This window comes from Urtica dioica, chromosome 5 (genome assembly GCF_054948205.1).
Source record: "Urtica dioica subsp. dioica isolate 48M chromosome 5, U.dioica_male_clone48M_v1_H2, whole genome shotgun sequence".
In the NCBI taxonomy this organism is placed as follows: Eukaryota; Viridiplantae; Streptophyta; class Magnoliopsida; order Rosales; family Urticaceae; genus Urtica; species Urtica dioica.
Window position 1 is genome coordinate 29,709,412 of NC_142760.1, and position 23,221 is coordinate 29,732,632.

General features: G+C 38.2%; 2 protein-coding genes across 2 annotated transcripts; both read right to left on the reverse strand.

Annotated features, from left to right (window-relative positions):
- Window positions 1-349: 349 nt before the first annotated feature.
- Window positions 350-7,132, reverse strand: PHT4;5 (phosphate transporter 4;5). The gene is made up of 15 exons (XM_089615720.1): window positions 6,588-7,132; window positions 5,889-6,034; window positions 5,332-5,431; window positions 5,067-5,119; window positions 4,798-4,872; window positions 4,274-4,354; window positions 3,919-3,980; window positions 3,727-3,794; window positions 3,208-3,323; window positions 2,808-2,844; window positions 2,146-2,241; window positions 1,735-1,876; window positions 1,597-1,649; window positions 757-843; window positions 350-667 (listed from the first exon to the last, which is right to left on the reverse strand). Exons 1-15 carry the CDS (start codon window positions 6,957-6,959, stop codon window positions 566-568), a joined length of 1,590 nt encoding a protein of 529 aa, XP_089471846.1. The 5' UTR covers window positions 6,960-7,132; the 3' UTR covers window positions 350-565.
- A 12,447-nt stretch (window positions 7,133-19,579) lies between these two features.
- LOC149397790 (uncharacterized) lies at window positions 19,580-22,475 on the reverse strand. The gene is made up of 3 exons (XM_089614356.1): window positions 22,291-22,475; window positions 20,535-21,160; window positions 19,580-20,439 (listed from the first exon to the last, which is right to left on the reverse strand). The coding sequence occupies exons 1-3, from the start codon at window positions 22,473-22,475 to the stop codon at window positions 19,580-19,582; spliced, it is 1,671 nt and encodes a 556-aa protein (XP_089470482.1).
- Between the last annotated feature and the right edge of the window lie 746 nt (window positions 22,476-23,221).

Here is a 23,221-nt window from a genome sequence, read left to right on the forward strand (position 1 = left end):
TCTCCTCGGCTTTGATACTTCGATGATGCAGCGGTTGATGGAGACATTTAAACTTGGATTTTGTCCAAAAAATAAAGATGAGAAAGAGAGAAGGAAATTTTGTGCAAGGATATTTTTGTTCAAAAAAGCAAAGATGTATACAATTTTGCCACTTCAAGGAGAGGAGTTTTATAAGGATATTTTAGTCCGAAAAATAAATTTGGACATAGCTTTTCAATCGTTTAATTCATGTGTAAAAAATAAGATTCAAGTCCTTCGGTGTACATAAATTCAAGCTTCACTTAGTAAAGTATGTGGGGATGATTGTGACTTGAAATCACATTCGATGGGTAAGGTAAACAAAAAATAATACTGGTAAACTGCTATATTATATGGAGAAGTGAAACATTCAATACACCATTTTGGTGATTACACTAGTCATATATATTCATAAGATTACATGTGTACATCAACGTGCTTTCTATGTGGATATACAAAGGAAAATCCATTGGAAAGATGGAAGTTTCCATGCTATATAGAATTTGTAACACGTCCAAAAAAAAAAATTATTGACGCAAAAAATCTTCTAGTCTCTATTGGAAAAGGTCCGAGGCTTACTGCTGGCAAAAACTAACCAAACAACCGTGCCGGTCAAGTAGAAGAATATCGACGGTGCAAACAAAGACAACTGCAAATTAAAGATGGCCAAAGAGTGAGAGAGAGAGAGAGAGAGAGAGAGAGAGAGAGAGAGAGAGAGAGAGAGAGAGAGAAACTTACACCCCATGAATGAGTTGAATCTAGAAGGTAGCCAGTGAGCGCAACACCTACTATTCCCGGCACTGCCCCGACAGTGTTTGTGATACCCTGTTCGATAAATGCAGACAAAAGAAATTCAACAGAGGTTCTGAGCCCCAGCTCTGAGATCGTGTAAAATCTAGGTGAGATAAATATTCAAGGCTTGCACGGAGGCGTACCGAAAAAAGAAGTTAAATGTACAAGATGGGTAACAGTATGGCTATGTTTGGATCCCGGATTTTGATAAGGAAAGTGAAAGTGGTGAGGAAAATTTTTGTGTAAAAAAATATGTTATGTATAGTCACAGAAAATTGGTGAGGAAAATATGTAAATTTCCTTACTGTGATGTCCGGAAAATTTGAAAGAGAAAACGATGAAAAACTAAAATTCAAGGGGGGAAAAAAAAAAACACACGCTTGCGTAATATGGGAACTGAAATCCAGCACACATTTGAGTCGAGTTCTCTTGGATTTTAATTTCCTCCAATGTTTTTAACGAAAAATGATCCACACTTTATACGTAATCCAACTCAAACATCCACAAAAAGAACTCGAGGAAAATGCTTGCGATTTCGTTTCCCCCCTCACATGAACTGGGTAATTAACATAAGCTACAAACGAATTCAAGCTCTAGATAGATGATTTTGATTTGGTCCGGGTTTGTTCGGTTGGTTTGGTGCTCGCTTTTTTTTCCTCGTAATTTTCCTTTCCTTCCCTATTGGGGGAGGCTATAAATTGTAAATGAAGAGATAGAAAATGTAACCAGCTTGCAAATGAATTTGGGTGGGTACGTGAGAAATTTTTGACGAACAATTTTACATACCAAAAGTATACTTGCGTATTCAGGCGACATGTCTTGATGAGTGCAGTATAGTCCTGTGCAGATTTTGGAGGTGTCAATAACAGAGAGAAAAGGACTAATATTTTCAAAGCGAGTGATCGATTTTGGATTATTCAGAACCTGACAATGCAAAGCTTGAGAGGGCTAAGCCGCTAGAGAGAATCCCCACGACTTCCCAAGGAGGCAATCCGAGATCCACTGAGGAAAGAGTCATGCACAACGCGGGAGCTAAAAACGCAATTGTTTGACAAAGCTTTCTCACCTGTGGGGCGAATTCGTAACTTGAGTTAGAAAAGAATGCATGGTGATTATAACAATTACGAAATTAACGACATTGGATGAGCATAAGCGTTCGCTTGTTTTCATGTCGAGACAGTAAAAACAGAAGCATCAAACTTTTTGAGATTCACATTCAGTTTAACACCAATACAGTGATTTTCTATTAGTTATGTATTCATACTAATATACTAAGCACTTTTCTTATCTGATAAATTAATCCGATAATACAATCTATCGAAACTGTATTCTTACTGTAGTGGTTTCTATTCCATTAGCAATCAATCTGTCAGCGATTTGTGCTGCAATGTTGGTCACAAAAACTGATGCCAATGCTGGAACAATGGAAACCTGAAAGTAAAAAAAAAAAAAAAAAAAAAAAACAGTGTCACAATCCAAGAATCTGATATTCGAATCAATGTATTATTCGTTGTTTCTCTCAGGTGCAGAAAATTAAATATGATGCCACAATCTATACTAAAATACACAATAATGATGATACTAATATGTAGATAAAAAGAAATGATACTAATATATACTACTTGTATCGTCTAGCTTGCCTAACTTGATTGATATTAAGTTTTACAAATGTAGCATAATGAATCCATTGCTTCTCCCATTTAAAAAAAAAATAATAATATTAATTATATCTCCCATCAAAAAAAGAACTTTCTTGTGAAACATTTACACTCTTCATTTCTAACTGATTATCCTTGATACAGTTTAATACCACATGTAAGCCCTTTACATGACTCCATAATAGTATGTATGATGGAGAATGCAATATATCCTTAAACAATCACCATTTCACAAATATTAAACCCATTAATCCAAACGCGACCAAGTGACCTATCTGATTCGGAAATAATGAGTAGGAAATAAACAAGATTAGGAATAAAAACCAGTCTCTGGCTTACCCACGCAGCTTCTGTCAAATTCAGGTCCAGTTCATCACTGCACACAAATTAGGTAAATTAACTTCACATGAACTGGAGTTCTTATGTTAATAACAGGGAAAACACACAGCTTCTATAGAAGGTAAATGCCTATCAATACTATTCTTTAAATATTGTTCAAGTACTTTTATAAATTGATGTCCATAATTTCAGATTAATATATTTATCGGGAAATCAGCACAAGAATTAGTATATTATGTGAGGTACCCACAGACAGAAAAGTGAGAGAAAAAAAAAAGTTTCATAAAAAGCACTTTTGTAAAATTGCCAAAAAGAAGTAAAGGTTAATTTTGACACTAGTAAGAAGAAATGTCAGCCAAATTTAACCCTACAGGAGAGCTAATGATACAAGTGAATATACCTAAAATAAGTAGGAAGCCATGATAGGCAGGTGTAGTGACCCCAACTCCCACAGAAGTGTGCATAAATCATAGCCCATACTGCCGGAGTTCGAAAAAATTCCTTCCAAGGAATATCCTATTAAAACATAAACACCCAGGTACCAGAGCAGTGGAATAGTAGTCAGCCAAAGTTTACAGTGATATAATCGATTGAAGAGATTGTAAGAAGAAGAAATAAATCATCATCATCCTCTTTGTGGTTCCAGGAATTAGGATTTTAGATAAGAATGGCAAGAATGGTATCGCAGTTGTCAAATACAAAGGGAAATAAAACTCGGAAAAAAATTCATATATATTGTTCAGCTTCTAGCCACAATAAAATTTTGCGACTGGAACCACAATGCAATTTTGCTCTTACGGCAGAACTCAACTCACCACAATTATCTTTCACCAAGGCACTTACTATACATTATTAAAAAAAATTTACACATTGATCAGCCATCATCAAATACATTCTACCGCACGAAGACAAGCCATACCTTCAGTGAATCGCCTAGCTCTTCAACAGAACCATTCGATGTTTTCTTCACATGGATGGTTTGGGAACCTAAAAGATCACCAGGAGATTAAATATATATCAATCTAAGAAAAGATTAGCTTTGTTTTTATTTTTTATTTTTTATTTTTTATTTTTATAACAAAAAGCACTAATATAGTTATAGAGTGCACACTTGAGATGGACTTGGCAGCCAATGAACCCGTCTTTTCTTCCAAAAATTGAAACCCAAGATACCTTCAGTACCACAGAGGACAAGATTAGCATAAAGCCACAGCTAATTGAAAAAAAAAAAAAAAAAAAAGGCCTTTGCTCGTCAAGCAGACTCTGATGCTTTAATCAGAAATGATCGTAAGTAAAGATGCCTTACTGGTTATTTGGAAAACTTAGAGAATGAGTAACCAAAATTCATTTTAATCTCTCAAAAACAGATTTGTTGGTATCTTTGCACAGTATATAGTAATGAGGTTCCACAGGCAAAGTCAGTAAAGAGGTTACGGCCTCCGCAGATCATGCAGATTAAATCTTACCAGCCCAACCCCAAAAGGCCAAATATGTAAAACACGGACTCCCAGCCAAGGTTTTGAATAAGCGGAGGAGCCAATAAAAGCCTGCACACATGTTAGAAAACATGCTAATCAAACTTTAGAACTTGACTAATAACAATATCAGAAGGGGGAATAAAGGCACAATGAGTTAAGATGCAATGAATATCCCAATTTGTTCAACTGCTTTGTGCCAGATTTTTCTCGGTGTTCTTTTCCTGATCTATCTCGATATTGGACTACTGCAATCTAGGGATATATTTGGTTTCTCTCCCTTTTTTTTTTTTTTGTTTTACTATATTTAGCTTCTCTTAAAAAAAATAAAAACTTTAGCATCAGTTTCAAGCGCGTGAAATAGCATAGAGGTTAGAGAAATCTGTGATCCATGACTATCTTGAATATAAATTTCTGTCTTCTATTAAATACTAATTCATCTCCTTCAATCCTACTTATACATATACACAGTGAGTTCTAATCTACATGAAAAAAGCTCAATTATAAAAACATACCCTAAAACACTTCCTACACTCAAACCACCAAAAACAAAAGCTACAGCTCTTGAGCGCTCCTCCAAAGGTATTGACCTGCATAAATATTGGTTCTTTTACGTTAGCCAGAGGTCCCAATTTGAGATTCTTGAACCTAATAGAGGCACTAACAGTGAAAGCACTATGACATAAGACAATTATTTGTAAGCAAATGACATGATCGGTCAATATTTTACTCTACAGTTTATCAGAGTAGCATTTGCCCTGAGTGATACGAATGTCATACGTGCCTGGCAATAAGGTCAGTTGCAGCAGATGGGGAAAGCCCTTCTCCTATTCCTACCTAACACATGAGGGAGAAAAAGGATAAGTCAGTAAACTTGAAGAACAACAGCGCTCAGTTAGCTTCCATGAACTTCAAAAGTCTGATCCATTCAAGAACGCCAAAAAATATTCACGCAGCAAACTGGAATCTCAGTTGCATAGTTATTACACCAAAGTGGGTCATTAAATGATTAAATATAACAAAAATAAGTCGGGATGTGGAAGAAATACCAAAATCCTTGAAAATATTAAGCCGGGCATATATCCAGCAACTAAAGGAACAAGAGCGGTGGAAAATGACCAAGCCAGTACTCCAATCTCAAGAACTTTTCTGTTTTAGACATAAAACCAATGGTTCAACATGGGGCGTATCATATTATTTCACTTCTATCATACCCCTGGAAAAATAAATGCCAAAATACTGCTAACATTAGATAGCTTGATAAACCATGATTTTTCAGATTTGATCTTGACTAGAATCAACATAAAAAAATGTCTCACTAATAGACCAAGATCCCATAATAAATTGGATGAACTCTTATTCTAATAAAAAGTGACTAATAAGGATCAATACCTACTAATTCTATAAAAATTTAGAAGTAGTGTCTTTTTGTAGATTAATTGTAAGTGCTCTAAGCAATTTTTGCGTTTCAAATGAACTTTATTTTGTTGCAGCTAAAAATCCCCAAATCAAAATGAAAGCTTGTTAATCCATTAAAAATAGAAATAGAAGTATTAGGTTTTCTTAATGACTGAAGCCATAAGAATTAAAGGTGTAGAAAACAAACCTCCCGCCAAATATCTTGGCAAGCCATCCACCGGGCAATTGACTTAGAGCGTAACCCCAAAAGAATGATGACTGAACTAATCCAGCTACGGAAGAACTCCAATGAAATTGGTGTGACATTGGAATTATTGCAATACTCAAGTTTACCTGCCAATCAACAAGAAAAGAATTACAAAAAAAAAAAAAAAAAAAAAAAAAAAAGATTCTTTGACAAACATATTTGCTTCACTGCTCAATAGTCAGCCAGACAAAGACGCCTTATCTGATGGAGTAGTTTAGACTACCATTTTTTCGATCTTGCTAGAATTTAATTCGATGTTTTATCCATGAACTACATACATAACTCATCTCTCATTTTTCAAAACCTTTAAGCTGAACAGAAATAGTCCTGAAAGCAGCTAATAGCATTTTAAGTAGTTCCTCTTCTAATATTTCCCTTGCATTGAAGACGCTTTACAACTTGGAAACAAAAAATTTAACAAGTTAAAAATTAATTTTTAAATAATGAGACATTCTAAGCGTTTATTTAAGAGCTAACCTCTGTTCTTTTTTGCCATATAACTACTGTGAAAAAATGGCGCCATTTTCAACAAATGTAACCAAAAAATCAGTACACAATCCGTATCCAAATAACACGAAAACAGTCAGACTATTTTCCCCAAAAATAAAATAAAATAAAATAAAAATACAACAAACGAACCTTATCCATGTTACAGATAACAAACGCAAGCGAAGTCGTTCCTATAAGCTTATACCTCTGAGGAAGGTCCTTCCACGGCGGCCAGTTCAACCGAAGCTCAGCCTCGCCGGAGCTACTTTCAGCTTCGTATCCAAGCTCAGACTTCACAACCGGAACGCCGTTCATAACTCCGTCGACTCTCTCAATCTGGACCTCCTCCTTGGCGCTCTTACTTTCTTTCACACCGCACGAAACCCTAAAACTCAGCCGATCCTTAGATCGGAAGTGAAGAAATCTCCGGCGAGAATCGGCGGCGGACGCTTTCGCCGCCGGGTTGCGGCGGGAGAGGGCGAGGGAGAGCAAGCTCTCGGCGTTGATCGCGAGGCTCTCCATTCTTCCGAACTTCCGAGGAATTGAAATCAGTGGTTTTGGCTGTTTGGTTACCGAGAAAATGAAGAATTTAAGAAGAGAGGGAAAATTCGTATCGAATCATTTTCTTTCGAGCGTTCTTAGAGGTGTACACGGAACAGAGTTTTTATATGTGGCCATGGAATTTTGTGACCGATGTTATTATTTTCAGAAATTTAATCAAAATCGGTAAATATTGTGGGTCCTAATGATCGTGTTAAGTTGCAATTTATTAAGCGACAAATCTGTATATATTGTGGGTCCTAGCGATTGTCAAAAAGACTAGAGATGCAAATTTTCAAATACGACAAGTATGTTCCGTTTTAATACGAGCACTGCTATTTATCATCTGAGATGTGCCACACTAAAAATTGGTCCCAACATATCCCAGAAATCAGTAATCATCAGCCGCATCACCGCTGATTCTGTTGTTACCGATGACAAAAACATTACCATTTTAATATATATTTTTACATTTTTAGACCATCTCCAATTCACATCAAATTTAGTACGAGATTAGATATATCTTGTGTGGATTTGTTCCAATCCACACCAAATTTCACATCAAATTTGATGTAAATAAATAGTTTCACACCAAATTTAGTGTGAGACTATTCATCTACATCAAATTTGGTGTAACACAATTTTAATTACAAACTCACCCTTCAAAAAATTGATTTTTTATTTTGACCCTAATTTAAATAATTTATACAAAAAAATAAATATCATTAATTGAAAAAGAGAGTGGATAAAGTAACATTAATAAAATACATGACATTAATTAAGCACAATAAATGCCAAATAAAAAACACATCAATTATACTAATAATATTACAAAAATTATGGGAGGAGTATACTAATAGTACCGAATAGCGAGTATCAACGTTTTTTGTGTGTTTTATTTTTTCATGTGTGTTTTTTTCTCTAATTTATTTAAAGTTTTTAATTTTACCTATGAAATGCAATCAAAGATCGAAATATCATTACCGTTACCGTAAAAGGACTCAGATGTTGGTGGGTTATCGGGAGATACCCTAGGTTTACCGGGGTATCCAATAAGGATAAGAGTAAACTGTATCAATGAACTTACCGTTACCGACGTGGTTTACAAGAAAATGCCAGACTTACCGAAAGAGTGTTCAGTGAACATGTGTATAACTTATATATATGTATATCTGAATAATAATATTAAAATAAATTAAATATTATTAATATCTAATATATTTTTTTACATATTAAAATTAAATAATTACATATGATATAGATATTGTATTTGATGAATAACTATTGTTAATGCTATTTTTCGGATAACATTTACGAGACACGTGTCGGGCTGCGAGTTTGCGACGTGTCTCGATCTTGTGTTATCATGGTCACGTTTCCTCGATTCTTGAAAGGATGGTGAAGACTTGATATCCTCTTGGGAGTCCTTCGGATTGATGAATATCTTCTCGTTGCCTTTTTAGTTGTTCTTGTTGGATTCTCTGTCTTCTATTCGTTGTCTTTGTTGGGTAATCAGATCTTCAGTCTTTACCTTTTTCTTTTTTTGTCGAGTTGGATCATCGGTCTTTGTTTATGAGTTGAGAGAGTTCTGGGTTGAGAGAATTCTTAGTTGAGAGACGATTCTAAGTCGAGAGAATGACCTACCTTCTGATTTGTGTGAGTGAGCTATCTATAGGTTATTAATATCGGCTCTTGGTGCTTGCGGTGTAGCGATTGAGCTTGGCGCTCGATTTTAGTCAATCACATTTTCAGCCCGTTTGATTAAATTGTCATTTGTATTGTAACGTTGTTTTTGCAATTTGAGACGTCGTTCTTCTCGTAAAAAATGGTACCGTAATAATACCCCCAGTTTCATGCATGATGTGTCGAGCATTAAACTTTTATTGCTTCTTCTCTCCCTTTTTTTTCTTTTTATTATTTATTTATTTGTCTTGATATGTAGTTGTTTTATTAACCCAGAGATCCTGACGACTAGTTGTATAGCTTAGCAAATATATATATATATTGAAGGAAGCATGTACTCATTTTTCCTTGTCTTTTTTATTTGTTGCCCCTTTTCTTTATCGGTTCCCCTTTTCCTTTTCTCTTATTTTTTTTTCCTTTTTATTATATATTCATACATATAAATATATATACATATATATTTTCTTGCTTTGTATCAAACGTCAGTCACGTCGCGCCCTTTCCTTTTCTTTTTAAGAAGGGAGAGGGCTGAGAAATTTTGGATATGATGGATTGCAATTCGTACAGATGCATCAGAGCAGAGTGAAGTGACATTTATCCCAGCCTTTCTAATAGTTAAATTTCATTAATTGAACTCATTAATTGATTAAATATTTAGACCATAACTTTGAAAAATATATAAAAATAGACTTTTGACCCAAAATCGGACAAACATACTTTTCTGAACCTTATACATTCATTTATCTTCATTTTTATCAGTTCAATCTTCTCTCTCACACTCAAATCCACTCAAATCATCTCTACTTAAGTGGATTTCAAAGGAATCATGGGTAAGATTACTAACTTAATCATTTTTACTAAGTTTATGATTGTATATGATAGAATGTAGTAATAAAAATCGATCAGATCTGAAAACATAGTCCAAAATATGAGTTTTAACTTTTTTGTACGATGGTATACGATATGGTAGGATGAGATTTATCTTTTTTGTACGATGAAATTTGATTAAAAAAAATTATGGTTTGTACGATGCACTGCTGTACGATGATGTACGATGTTGTATGATGTACGATGTTGTATGATAGATAAGCTAATTTTGCATAGTTTGACTGTTTTTTGCAGTTTTTGTCATGGGTAACGGCACTTGGGAGAAGGAAGGACACCTATGGAGGTTCACCAATGCAGATACGCGTGCATTCGAAGTTCCGAAAGAGGTAACGTACACGGAATTAGCAGATTTTTTATACGAGAAGCTCGAGTTAGACAAATTCGCGTTAGACTTAAAACTCGAAGTCCCATACACAATCGGTATAATTCTGCTGGGTCTTGCCGTTTTGAAGGAAAATGGTGATGTTTCGCATTTTGTGAAGCACAAATATCGTAATAGATTTCCACTTTGTGTAAGTTTGGTACCGAAACAGATCATTGCGCCTATTGCGTATCGATGAGTATGTAAAGGAAAAGATGTTGGAAGTTGGAAGGGTGTCTCGCAATGAACCGAAGAAGAGACAGAATACTCTTGTTATCGATGATCGACAAAATGATCCTATAATTGAAAACAAAGACGGTGGCTGTGACAATGACTTGTTTAACGAGTACAAGGGTGTCGAAAATGGTGACGAAGTATACAGGCGTGATAGAGATTGTAATCACAATGGTGACGAATATGATGGACACAATAGTGACGAAGGTGATGAATACGAATGTGGCGAAGGTGATGAATACGAAGGTCGCGAAGGTGATGAAGAGAATAGTGACGGATATGCTGGAGATAACAATGGTAGAGGTGGAGAATTTGAAGAATTCGCCAATCCAGAAGAATATGAAGAGTTTGTGAAAACGTTTACAGTACCAACGGGTCATTGTGAACCATCGGGTCAATGTCAGCGTAAGCCTCCGATGATCGGATCACCTATCGTTCCTTATTCATGGAAAGCACCCGACACTACTACAAATAAGCCTTTCTGGTGCGGAGAGGCATTAGGTGCGACTTGTTGCACCTAAAAGTCGCACCTAATTGGACATCAGGTGCGACTTGTCGCACCCATAGGGCTCCAGAAAAGAAAAAAATTTCGCTAATTTTAAGTGGTATTGGGTGCGACTAGTCGCACCCAATAGTTTTGAAAACTTTCAGGTGCGACTAGTCGTACCTGAAAGTCTAAAAAAAATTAGGCGCTCAACTTCTCCCCCTCATTTTTTTCATTTGTCTGACGTGGAATTAATTTTTAGATTTTTTTTTTTACTATCAGGTGCGACTAGTCGCACCTGATAGTTTTTTTAGGTGCGACTAGTCGCACCTATTTGAGTATCAGGTGCGACTTGTCACACCTGATTACTAGGGTTAATTTATAAACTCAGCTTCGTGTTCTTCATCTTCTTCACTTCTTCACAGCCTCTCTCTCTCTCAAACTCCGACTCTCCCTCCCTCTCTCCCTCCCTCTGCGAGCCACCACAAAATATCTCACTCCCTCTCTCTTTTCCGAGCCACTACCATCTCCCTCCCTCTCTCTTCTCCGAGCCACCACCATCCCCTCCCTCTCTCTTCTCCGAGCCACCACCTGGAGTTTTTCGAGCCTTCTCCGATGTCCAAGTCCACGCACCGCTCGTCCTCAGACCAATCTTCTTCTCTCTCTCCTGTGCCGAGCGCTGGACACCGCGCGCGCACGCGCCTCTGCTGGTTCGCGCGACCAGCCACCACCACCGCTCCCTTTCTCTCTCTCTCGCCTGGTTCTCCCCGCCCCGCGCCACCTCAGCGTGCGCCCCTGACGCGAGCACCGCGCGAGGCCTCGACCTGAGCTCTACGTGGCTCGACGAGCCTCCGAGCCTCATTCCCGAGCCCCGGCACCTGCAACGAGCCGTGCTCCGTCTCCGAAGACAAGCTGAGAACCGAAAGAGGTATGATTTCTCGTCACCTCTGTTGAACGCTCATGGGTTGTGTTTAGATATTTGGTCGGGCTCGTTGCTCGTGTGGCTGAGAATTTTGATTTGGGGATTTTGATTGTGAGTGTGAATTGATGATTTTAATTGTGGATTTGAATTATTTTCGGGTGGTTTGGGTCAGCCGTAGGTACTAATTTTGGGATTATGAAATTGTAAGAATTGTTGATGTTATTGTCCTGTTGCTGGTCCTCCGCAGCCGCTATCTCCGTCGGTCCTTTCCTCCGCAGCCGCTCCTCCGCGCCGGTCCTCTCCTCCGTGCCGGTCCTCTCCTCCGTGCCGGTCCTCCGCGCCGATCCTCTGCAGCCGCTCCTCCGCACCGGTCCTCTCCTCCGTGCCGGTCCTCTCCTCCGCCTTCGCTCCTCCGCGCCGGTCCTCTCCGCCGCCTAAGGTTATTTTTTGTGTATATATATATATTAATAATTACTATTATATATATATATATATATATATATGAAGAAAAAAAACTTTAAATGGTTTAGTATGCTTAGGTTAATGTTTAGTTGAAATTAATTGTAATTGTATGCTTAGGTTAATGGTTTGAATTTTGCCGAATTTTTGAAAAAGAAAAACTGTTTGAACTGCCTCTGTAAATCGACGTGGACAGACCGATATGATCTGAGTTCTTATTTTTGGATATTTGTCATGGATAGTAGACTGTATGAGCTTTCTAAAATGACCAAGAACATGTAAATCCATTGAGTATTGAATGAGTTATGAATTTCCAAAGTTTGTATTTCACAGCATTAAAACGGGATTTCCAGAATTGTAACAGTGAATTACGGGCTGTTTTTGAGATAGCTATTCTTGTCGTATATATGCTTGTAATATCTCGTTAGAAAGCTACATGAGTCTACTTTCATTTGCCGCTAGAATCAATCGATTTCAAGTTTTGTAGCTCGAGTTATGATGGTACGTCTCCCTCGTCGGCTATTGCATGGCCGGGTCCCAGAGAATGCTCGTTTACGAGTTCGTCCCCAACAATACCTTGGAGTTTCACCTACACGGTACCCCTTTTTTTCATCCCGGGTTTGGATTTGGTTTTTGGATCCAAGATTGTTGATGTGTATGTATGTATATACTGTAGGGAAAGGTCGGCCGACGATGGATTGGCCAACCAGACTGAGAATCGCCCTAGGGTCTGCAAAAGGAATTTTTTCTACATGAAGATTGGTTTTCTACATGAGAATCACCCTAAGGTCGGCTGGGTTTGGATTTGGTTTTTGTTTCACCTACATGAAGATTGTAAGCTCTCGCTCGCTTGTGATTGAATTTTTTCTTTTGGCTTTTTTCAAATTTATTTTTTGACCCTGTTGATTGATGTTGCAGGTCATCCCAAAATCATTCACCGTGACATTAAGACGGCTAACATTCTCTTGGATTTCAAGTTTGAGGCCATGGTAAAAAAAAATTTAACCTTTTTTCGTAGTGAATGGCTATGTCGCAATAAATGTTGTGGGGTTATCTTATTCAGCAAGAGTTGCACATTTTTTTTCTTTGTATGTTTGTTCTCATAGGTTGCAGATTTCGGGCTTGCCAAATTTTCTTCGGATGTCAACACTCATGTCTCAACCCGAGTGATGGGAACTTTCGGGTAAGACTCCATTCTTATGTGATTGTGATCTGGTTTCGACCGACGTTTTCTTTATTGGAGAATCCTCAGCAATAGTCGCAGACCGTTTGCTTAAAATAAGGGGTTACTCTGGAAGGAGACGTGTCGCTGGTGGACCTGAAGAGGGAATAAGACCCGGGAGCAGCATGGTGTACAGCTCACACGGGAGCTCGGACTATGACACGAGTCAGTACAACGACGACTTGAAGAAGTTCAGAAAGATGGCTCTGGGAAGCCAGGAATACGGGCCCAGCAGCGAGTACAGCGCACCCACCAACAACTACGTCGTTTACCCTTCCTGCTCCAGCAGCGAAGGCCAAACCACCCGAGAACTCGACATCAGGGCAAAGAGAAACAGCGACGACTCGGGTTTTCGGGGCAACTCTTTAACATAGTTACACACAAAAACGAAACAACTAAGGCTCTTCGGGTTTTTTTTTTTAGTGTAAAGATTTCCAATGCACGTTCATTGCAAGAGAATGTAATATCTTGGCTGATTTTTTTTTTCAAAAACGAAATAAGAAATGAAGTCATTTTTAAATAAACTGACATCCAAAAAACTGCTCTTTTAAAAGATTTGACGTTGCTTTTTTAAAAAGCGACGTCTAAACCACTGTTTGGTGTTTTGGTGGGAAGACTATTGGGTGCGACATGTCGCACCCAAAAGTCAAATACCTGCCATATTCTTGATTTCCCACGGAAAAATAGGTGAGACTTCAGGTGCGATAAGTCGCACCCAATAGTGTCGCACCTAATAGTATATACTATTGGGTGCGACATGTCGCACCCAATAGTAATAGCTGCGGACTTTTAGGTGCGACTCTGTGGGCATCAGGTGCGACTTTTGTCGCACCTGATGCCCATATTTGTAGTAGTGCGAGTTCACCGCCGATGATGTTGTGAAGGAAGAACCGAGTCATTATCCAAGTCATTCTTTTACAGGTAATTTAAGTAGATTTAAATTTTCAAGTATAATCTGTTAAGTTATTGTTTAACTAACATTTGAAAGTAACAGGTAACTAAGAAGAAATATATATTGGGCAGCAGTTTGAAAACAAACTTGAATTGAAGAAACATATCCACCTGTACGCGTTGAAAAATAATTCCGAACTTAGAGTGAAATCTTCTTCGAAAAAGAGATGGTATGTTCTATGCAAAGACGAGAAATGCACATGGAGGTTGAGGGGAGTTGTGCAGTGGTCTGAGATGTGGGAGATTACGTCGTACGAGGGTAAACACTCATGTGCACGTGTTGTTCGAACAGAGGGCCATCGAGGAGCTGCACCATGGGGTCATCGGTCACGTATTTAAAGACAAGTACTCAATTAACTCTATGGCGGAGTATTCGGTGCATAACGTCAAGGAAGAAGTGAAGACAAGATGGGGTGTGAACATATCGTATCTGAAAGCTTGGAGATCCAAAGAGAAAGCTATTGGGTACGTGCGGGGTACACCGGAACAATCCTACTAGAAGTTACCGTCTTGGTTGTACATGTTGAAGCAAAAGAATCCTAGGATGTTAACAGACTTTGTGCAAGTTAATGACAAATTCAAGTATGCTTTCTTTTCTATTGGTGCGTGTCGTAGAGGCTTTAAAGCATGTCGGCCGGTCATATCATTGGACGGTGCATTTCTGAAGACAAAATATGGCGGACAGTTGCTTTGCGCAATCGCAATGGATGCAAATTCACAATTATATCCATTTTCATTTAGAGTTATAGATAGCGAGTGTCATGCTTCTTGGATTTGGTTTTTGAGAAGATTGCGAGAAGCTATCGGTGAAGACGTACCTAATTCTGCGTTCATATCCAATCGCCACGTTAGCATCATACATGGTGTCGAGGTTGTGTTTCTTGGTATCCCTCACGGAGCATGTTACCATCATTTACAACTGAATGTCCAACACAAGTTCAAGACAAATCATTGTCGCTTTGAACTGTACGATGATGCGTATGCCTTCAGTAAAACAGCATTCGAAGCTAATTTTAGACAGTTTAGACGGAAAGATGTCGAGATGGAAAATTATCTCGAAGAAGTTGGAGTCGATCGGTGGACTAGAGCTTTCTTTCCTGGAAAATGGTAAAGTCTGGAACTTCTTTGTACTGAATTTCAATGTTGTTGATTACATAAACGTCGATGTTTTTATATAGGTACGACCTAATGACGAGCAACAACGCAGAAAGCTTCAACAACAAAACAAGGAATGCTTGGACGTTTCCAATTACGACGTTGCTCGAGTTTATTCGATTCACACTCCAAACTTGGTTTTTCGATCGAGAAGAGATAGCGCACAAGTTGAACACAAAACTGACACCAACGTGGCACAATGATCTCGCACAGCTAAATAATAAGGCACATTTCGTCAATGCGTACGGGCTTGGTCTATTTGAATGTCATGTTAAAGACGCAAGAAGTGATTTCGATGTAGACCTTATGGCGAAGACATGCACTTGCGAGCATTCCATCGCAGCGGCCCAATAGTGTGAACGTGTACTTGTTATGCAGTGACTTTTATTTGAAGGAGACATAGATTGAAATGTACAAGGAAGCCATATATCCGGTTGGCAATGAAGATCAGTGGGATGTCCCGAATGAGATAAAAAAAACATGAAAGTTTCGGAACCCGTTGAAAAGAAGCAAGCCGATCGACCGAAGAAAAGTAAACAAGGAAGAAGAAGGATTAATCGATACCCATCTCAAGGCGAAAAGGTTGTTATCCAGTGAAAATGCGGTAAATGTGGCGGTAGGAGACATAATAGAAAAACATGCACTTGGAGGGATTGAAACTTTAGACGTGGTGTTATTTTTATTTTTAAGTTTAAAACTTTAACGTTTATTTGAGTTACATGTTTATTTTCTGTAAAAACTTTAGACGTGGTGTTATTTTTATTTTTAAGTTTAAAACTTTAACATTTATTTCAGTTACATGTTTATTTTCTTTAAAAACTTTAGACATGGTGTTATTTTTATTTTTAAGTTTAAAATTTTAACGTTTATTTGAGTTACATGCTTATAATAATTAATGAATCTTGTAACTCTCAGATTTAAATGACACACTCAATAAATATTCATCATGCATCGAAGTTTTTTTTTTATTTCTTTATAAAAAGTTGTATAAAATATCTTGTCAATAAATAAAAACTTGTATAAAAAAACACATTCAATCAAAAGTCAACAAACCATCTCGATAATATGTTTATAAGGTCTAATTTACATACAAAACCAAAAAGATTTAAAAAAAAAACATCCGAAAATACAAAATCACGGGATAAGGTGGTTGTAGAATAAGTCCACTCATCATTTCTTCCTGAACGTTTTCATATTGACACTTTGAAGAGTGTCAAATGATTCGTTCAGTACTATGTGCTCGACATACTTCACTGCGAACATCCCGCAATCACCGCTACAACACAAAAAAATAAAAGAAATTTTCAAACTTGTCAAAAAACCTTGTCTAAAAAAAGACTTGAAAAAAAAAACAAACTTGTAAAAAAAACAAACTTGTAAAAAAACTTGTAAAAAAAAAACCCTGTAAAAAGACTTGTCCAAGAATAGTTGAAAAAAAACAAACTTATAAAATAACTTGTCAAAAAAAAGTTCAATTAACTTGTCGATTTTTTTTAAATAGCCAGTACAACACAAAAAGTTGTAAAAAAAAACTTGAAAAAAAAAAATTGTCAAAAAAACAAACTTGTTAAAAAAACAACCTTGTAAAAAAGACTTGTAAAAAAAACAAACTTGTCAAAAAAAAAAAAAAAACAACCTTGTAAAAAGACTTGTCAAAGTAAAGTTGAAAAAAATAACTTGTAAAAAAAACAAACTTGTAAAAAAACTTGTAAAAAAAACAAACCTGTAAAAAAACAAACTTGTCAACAAAAACAACCTTGTAAAAAAGAATTGTCAAAGAAAGTTGAAAAAAATAACTTATAAAAAAAATTGTAAAATAATTTGTCAAAAAAAAGTTTAATTAACTTGTCAATTTTTTTTAAATAGCCGGTACAACAAAAAAAGTTGTAAAAAAAACTTGTAAAAAAAAAACAACCTTGTAAGAAGACTTGTAAAAAAAAACATTGTAAAAAGACTTGTTAAAGAAAAGTTGAAAAAAATAACTTGTAAAAAAACAAACTTGTAAAATAACTTGTCAATAAAAACTAACTTGTAAAAAACCTTGTAAAAAAAGTTCAATTAACTTGTAAAAAAATGTAAACATGTTTACCTGTATGCACATTGTGGGACATTTTGATCGACTAACCATGTCGGGTATGGGAACTTAATTTGACCATGCTCAGTCTCCCTGTAAGACATGCGATGGTTCTTGAAGAAACCACCTATGGCCACAATCCTAGCAAATGCTAGAGTCCAAGTTTGAATGATAAACATTTTAACAACAATACATAACCCTTATAATTATTTTATTAACCACAAATAAACCTAATAGTTGTGAATAACATTTTACTTACCTCCATCATCTCCGTAAAGTCCTTTTGATTATTCGGTGACTGCATGAGATCCTTTTGGCAATTAAGGACGGTAATGGTCTAGGCCAAGGATCGAAATACCGTTACCGTTACCGTTCCGAGCTTTCGAATTTACTGGTAACCCCCCGTACGGTAAAGGAATACCGGGGGAAGCGAGAAAAAAAAAGGAAACCGGTACCGTTGAACTTACCGTTACCGTAGAGGAATACCGTCAAATACCGTATTTACCGAGGGGAATTCAGAAAAGAAATATACAAAAAAAACATACAAAGTACGTAGGATAAAATTCATAAAATTAAAAATAGTGTAGAATGTTTCAACACAATACCAAATTACAAACACAACAAAAAGTAAGTTTAATAACCAAAATGATAAAGTTCAACACAATCCACCAAATACTATTGTTCAACAAATTCAACATAGGAGGGATACAAATGATTACTCAAAGCGACCGTATGCAGCGGTCATACAGTAATTATACCAAGTCATATAATGAGCACATGCACGAAAGTACCTGTCCAAGTGATAGTCGTACTCATACAGAGATGAAGCAACATACATGGAGTGGAGGGGATAACCTGGAACTGGTTGCACCGTTTCGGGAGCGTAAGTTGATGCATAGGAGTCCTGGTTGTTGTAACTGGAAGATCCATCATCATAAGATGACTCCGTGCCTTGAGGACCAATTGATACCGATCCGAAGTTGTAGGACAAGTCATCAACGTCATTGCTAGACGTAAATGACATGGCATCATTCATACCTCCGCCCTGACCTCCGCGCCCGTATCCTGAATAAAAAAAGGCAGGGTGATGAAGACGATCAAAATCTTCTTGCGATGGTGCGTATCCGAGTTGAGCACCGCCGACATAACCAAATGAAGTGCCTCCAGCAGTAAAGGAACCTCCAGCCCGATATGAACCTCCACCACCTCCCCCTGATCCACCGTCACCTTCACCTCCATCTGCTCCGCTTGATCTACGGCTTGAACCTCCACCATCTGAATCCGAACTATCTCCGGATCCGCGTTGAGGGTGGATGTCCTCGTTCAGCACTCGCTCCGGATCAACTCCAATCTCTCGAGTCGCTTCAACTACTGTCGGATCCGGGTTCTGGTTGACGTCGTCCATGTGAACTTCGTCAATCCAGCGGAGCATTTCGTCGTCTCCCTCGTTGTCATTCCCCGAGCGTTCGAAAGCTCGTTCGATGATATCCAAAGGATCCATCGGGGTGAGGTTGTTGTCGTGAATCCGAGTTGCTTCGCGGAGCTGCAACTTCATGTTGTATGAGCAGAAAACAAGCTTCTTGAGTCTGCTGTATGCTAGACGGTTTCTTTGTTTTGTGTGGACGAGGGCAATTGTACTCCAATTTCTCTCACAAGCGGAGGCGGATGAAGTTTGTGACAAAATTTGAATGGCCAACGTCTGTAAAGTTGGGGTCCAATTTCCGTAAAGCTCCCACCACTCACCTACAATCATGTGACATAAATCATATCATCTCATTTCTTACCATTCCATGACATAGTTAATGCATACAATTCATCTCACAAGCTTACTTGCACAAAGGGTGCCTCGTGCCGAAACATCACTTCTTTGTGAGAAGTCCCCTCGAGCGTCTCGAAATGCGATTAACTTTAATTAGAAAATCAAATAAGACTCCTATATTCATAATGTGATATAGCTTGTAACAATTTATAGTTTTATACCTCTCTCCCAAGAGTTGACCCATCAAGATCCGGATGCAAGAAGTCGAACACCTTTGTGACAGCGGCCATGTGAGTATTGTTCATGGTTATATCCGGGTTAAACAACAACTTTGGATTTGGGAAGAAAGCTGCAATGTGTAGTGGATGTTCCATTTGAGTACTCCATCTGTGGTTCACGATGTCGACAACTCATTTCTTCCCACTCATCGCTTCCAACTTCTTTTTCATCTCGTGGAAGACGTAGTATAGTAATCCCATCGTGGGATGCACCTCAGTGTCCACTAATCGAAGAGTGGTGTACATCGGCTCGAATATGGCACACACTTCGTCCACCGAATGCCATAATCTGGGATTTAAACAAGTCTCGGATACGGATCTACCTGTAGGAGTTGCACTCAATTTGGAATCATCCCACCATTGACTATTGAACATCGTCCTCAACGCAGCTTTCTTCTCTTGGAGACTTCTGAGAGCTAGATAGTTCGTGGCAAATCTTGTTGCGCCGGGACGGATGATTTCACCTGGGGATGTCTCCCGTAACTTGGACAACACAGTGCTATGGTTGTAGATGAACTTAGTCGCATCCCTCGCAGATTTGATAGTATGCTTAACACTATCTCTCTTCCCAATATCTTCAAACATCAGATCTAGACAATGTGCGACGCAAGGTGTCCAGTACACATGGTACTTGCGTTGTAATTTCAACCCGGCACTCCTGTAGTTCGAACCGTTATCGGTCACAACTTGGACGACATTGTGTTTTCCGATTTCTTTGAGCACTGACCTCAATATTCCGTAGATGTAGTCCCCTGTTTTCTTATGCTTTGATGCGTCAACGGACTTTAGGAACACCGTTGCACCAGCACAATAAACCATAATGTTTATGATGCTCAGTCTGGTCGGCCCCGTCCAACCATCAGTGAGTATGGTGCATCCGTATTTTACCCACCGCTTCTTTTGTTCTTCAAGGTAGTTCTCCGCGTCTGCAACCTCCATATCGAGGTACTTGTTATGAATTTCATACGGAGTTGGTATAGGAACGCCTGGACCTGCAATATGCCAATATACATCATGTTAACGTTTCAAGAACACATGCGATTCGACAATATGAAAATACAATTACTTATCACGAATTGAGGATTACCTAGATCTTGAGCGGACGCTATCATGTTTTTGAACTCATGCGAGGCGGCCTTACTCGCCGTCAGATGTTGGTGAACAAAGAATTTTGTTATGTGCCTTACGAGCCACGTTCTCTTCTTCGGCTCCACCATCTCATCAATTTTTGTTTGCTTCGCACTCGCTGACTTATATAATGACGGAGCAGTTGGTGGAGATTTTTCCGTAGAACCACTGCCGGTCCAAGACATCATCCGAGCCTCCCATTCCGTCTTAGCCGTCTCTTGTCTTGACCTCTTCATAACTGCTCGTAATTGCGCTTCGTAGTCTTCTTCGTCCGATTCTTCCACGCCAACATTTTTAGTCAATGTCTTGCGAAGCATAGAATCCAACGACTGTTTGTTCTTCTTTTTTACGACATTGCCTTGAAGTAAAGCTTGCATCTCTTTTTGCACTTGAGGAGGGACTTTCTCACAGAATTTAACACTCCTCGTTGGGTCTACATGGGCTAGGTGGTTTTTCACTCTCGTGATGCCGCCACCTCCCATAATGTGCTCGCAAAATATACATTGGTGTGCGCTACTTTTTCCGGGAACGGGTGTACAGTACCTCCTAGCTGGGTCGGGGGCCGACATTCTTGCAAGTTGTAATCTATAAATTAACAAATCAACTTTAGCAAATTAAATTACACTAACAATCATGAATCGTATTCACAAACTCTAAAGTGTTCCCGGATCTAAATGAAAATTTAAAAAAGTTCATAACAAAGTTTAACATAACCATAATCATTACAAAAAAATCATAAACATGAACACAACTCTAAAATTAAAAACAATTCATAACAAATTCTTCATAAATCAATAAACAAGTTCAACATAACCTTAATCATCACTAACTAATCAAAAAATTACAACATAATTCGGATTAATTACAAAAAAATTAGAATCATGAACACAAACTCTAAAATTAAAAACAAGTCACAACAATTTCTTCATAAATCAATAAACAAGTTCATCATAACCTTAATTATCACTAAATAATCAAAAAATTACCAAATAATTCGGATTAATTACAAAAAATTAGACTCATGAACACAAACTCTAAAATTAAAAACAAGTCACAACAATTTCTTCATAAATCAATAAACAAGTTCATCATAACCTTAATTATCACTAAATAATCAAAACATTACCAAATAATTCGGATTAATTACAAAAAATTAGAATCATGAACACAAACCTTAAATAAACACTACATTTAAGTTCACAACTATCAATTTATACTTAATCTTCAAGAATTATCAAGAAATTTGAAAAATTAAACTCAAAATCATTAAAAAAAAATCCGGGTTGGGAAGCTCACTGGAAAGGTTTGAAACCGGGGGGATCTGGGAAGAAATCAATAGCGTTGCATCGGGAAGTTGGAGGCATGGCGGGATCCGGGCGGGATCTTGGAAGAATTCAACGTGGACGCGGCGGAATTTGGAGGAGAGCTTACTGACGCAAATGAAAAAAAATTGGGGGAATCCGGGTTTAAATGCCCGGTTTTTTTTAAGCGAACTGGACCGAGATGTGAGAACCGGGTTCCTGCCCGGATCTCGGTCCGGTTCCCCCGGAATCACCGGAAACTTTCGGTTTTGGTGGTTCCGGTGCCGGGGTCTTCAAAAAAGGGGGAACCGGACCGGTTCCCGTCCGGTTCCTCCGGAATTTAAATCCTTGGTCCAGGCCTCGATGTCGATCCGAAATGTGAACCAATGAACGTTATTGAAGTTCAAGACGAACAGGATCTCACGAGCACCATCCCACGGCAAAATATTGGTGTCCCTATACCCAGTCATCGGGGTAATAGTTGCCTTCATGTCCCACTCCACGGGCTCGGGTTCTGTCCCCAGCTCAATGTCCTTCTTGATGTTTGCTTCTTCCTTTGCGAATCGGTCGTATACGTGCTGGACCCACCGACAATCCATGATTCGGATGTCTTGCCCTCGAGAGCTCGTTGGCGAGCCCGAATCATGTGAATTATAGCATCAATATGCTGAGAAATAACAAACATATAGTGTTACTTTAAATTAAAAAGGAATGCAAAATATAATAAATAACGTACCGAATCATGTAGACATTTTGTTTTTCGTCAACATCGTGTTGAAGAAAGTCGTGTCTCCATCGCAAGTCTTCAGCCGAGTAGAATTCATGAATTTGCCGTCTCACTTCTTTGTCCGCAACCACTTCGCGAAATTATTAAACTCCATTAGCCTCGCGTCCTTCAACAGGTTGAACTTTGGGATTGGCTTCTCTGAATACTTAGGCCTCGTCGGATCAGTGAAATCGGCCCAACGCGACGACTTCTGTCGCACTTGCCGATCTGGACGTGGCGGGGTAAGCTGTGCCTTGTCGCTTTCCTTTTAAGCGGAGTCATTAGCGGGCGTTGCTTATCCAGAACGTCTTCTCTACGAGGACTCGACGAAGACGTCGACAAGCTCGGCGAAGTCACCAATGTATTTGTTGGGGAATCAAGCGCGCATCAGACACGGACAATCGCTCTGATACCACTCGTTGGAGATGATACTCCCATATAACCATATTAATGCGGAAAAAATAATTAATTACGCTAATCATAAGCTAATTAAATTGTGGTTATATTTAACAAGATCTAGTTATGTTTAATTAATTTAATTCACGAGAGCATATTTATCAAGCAACCGATTTGAAGAAA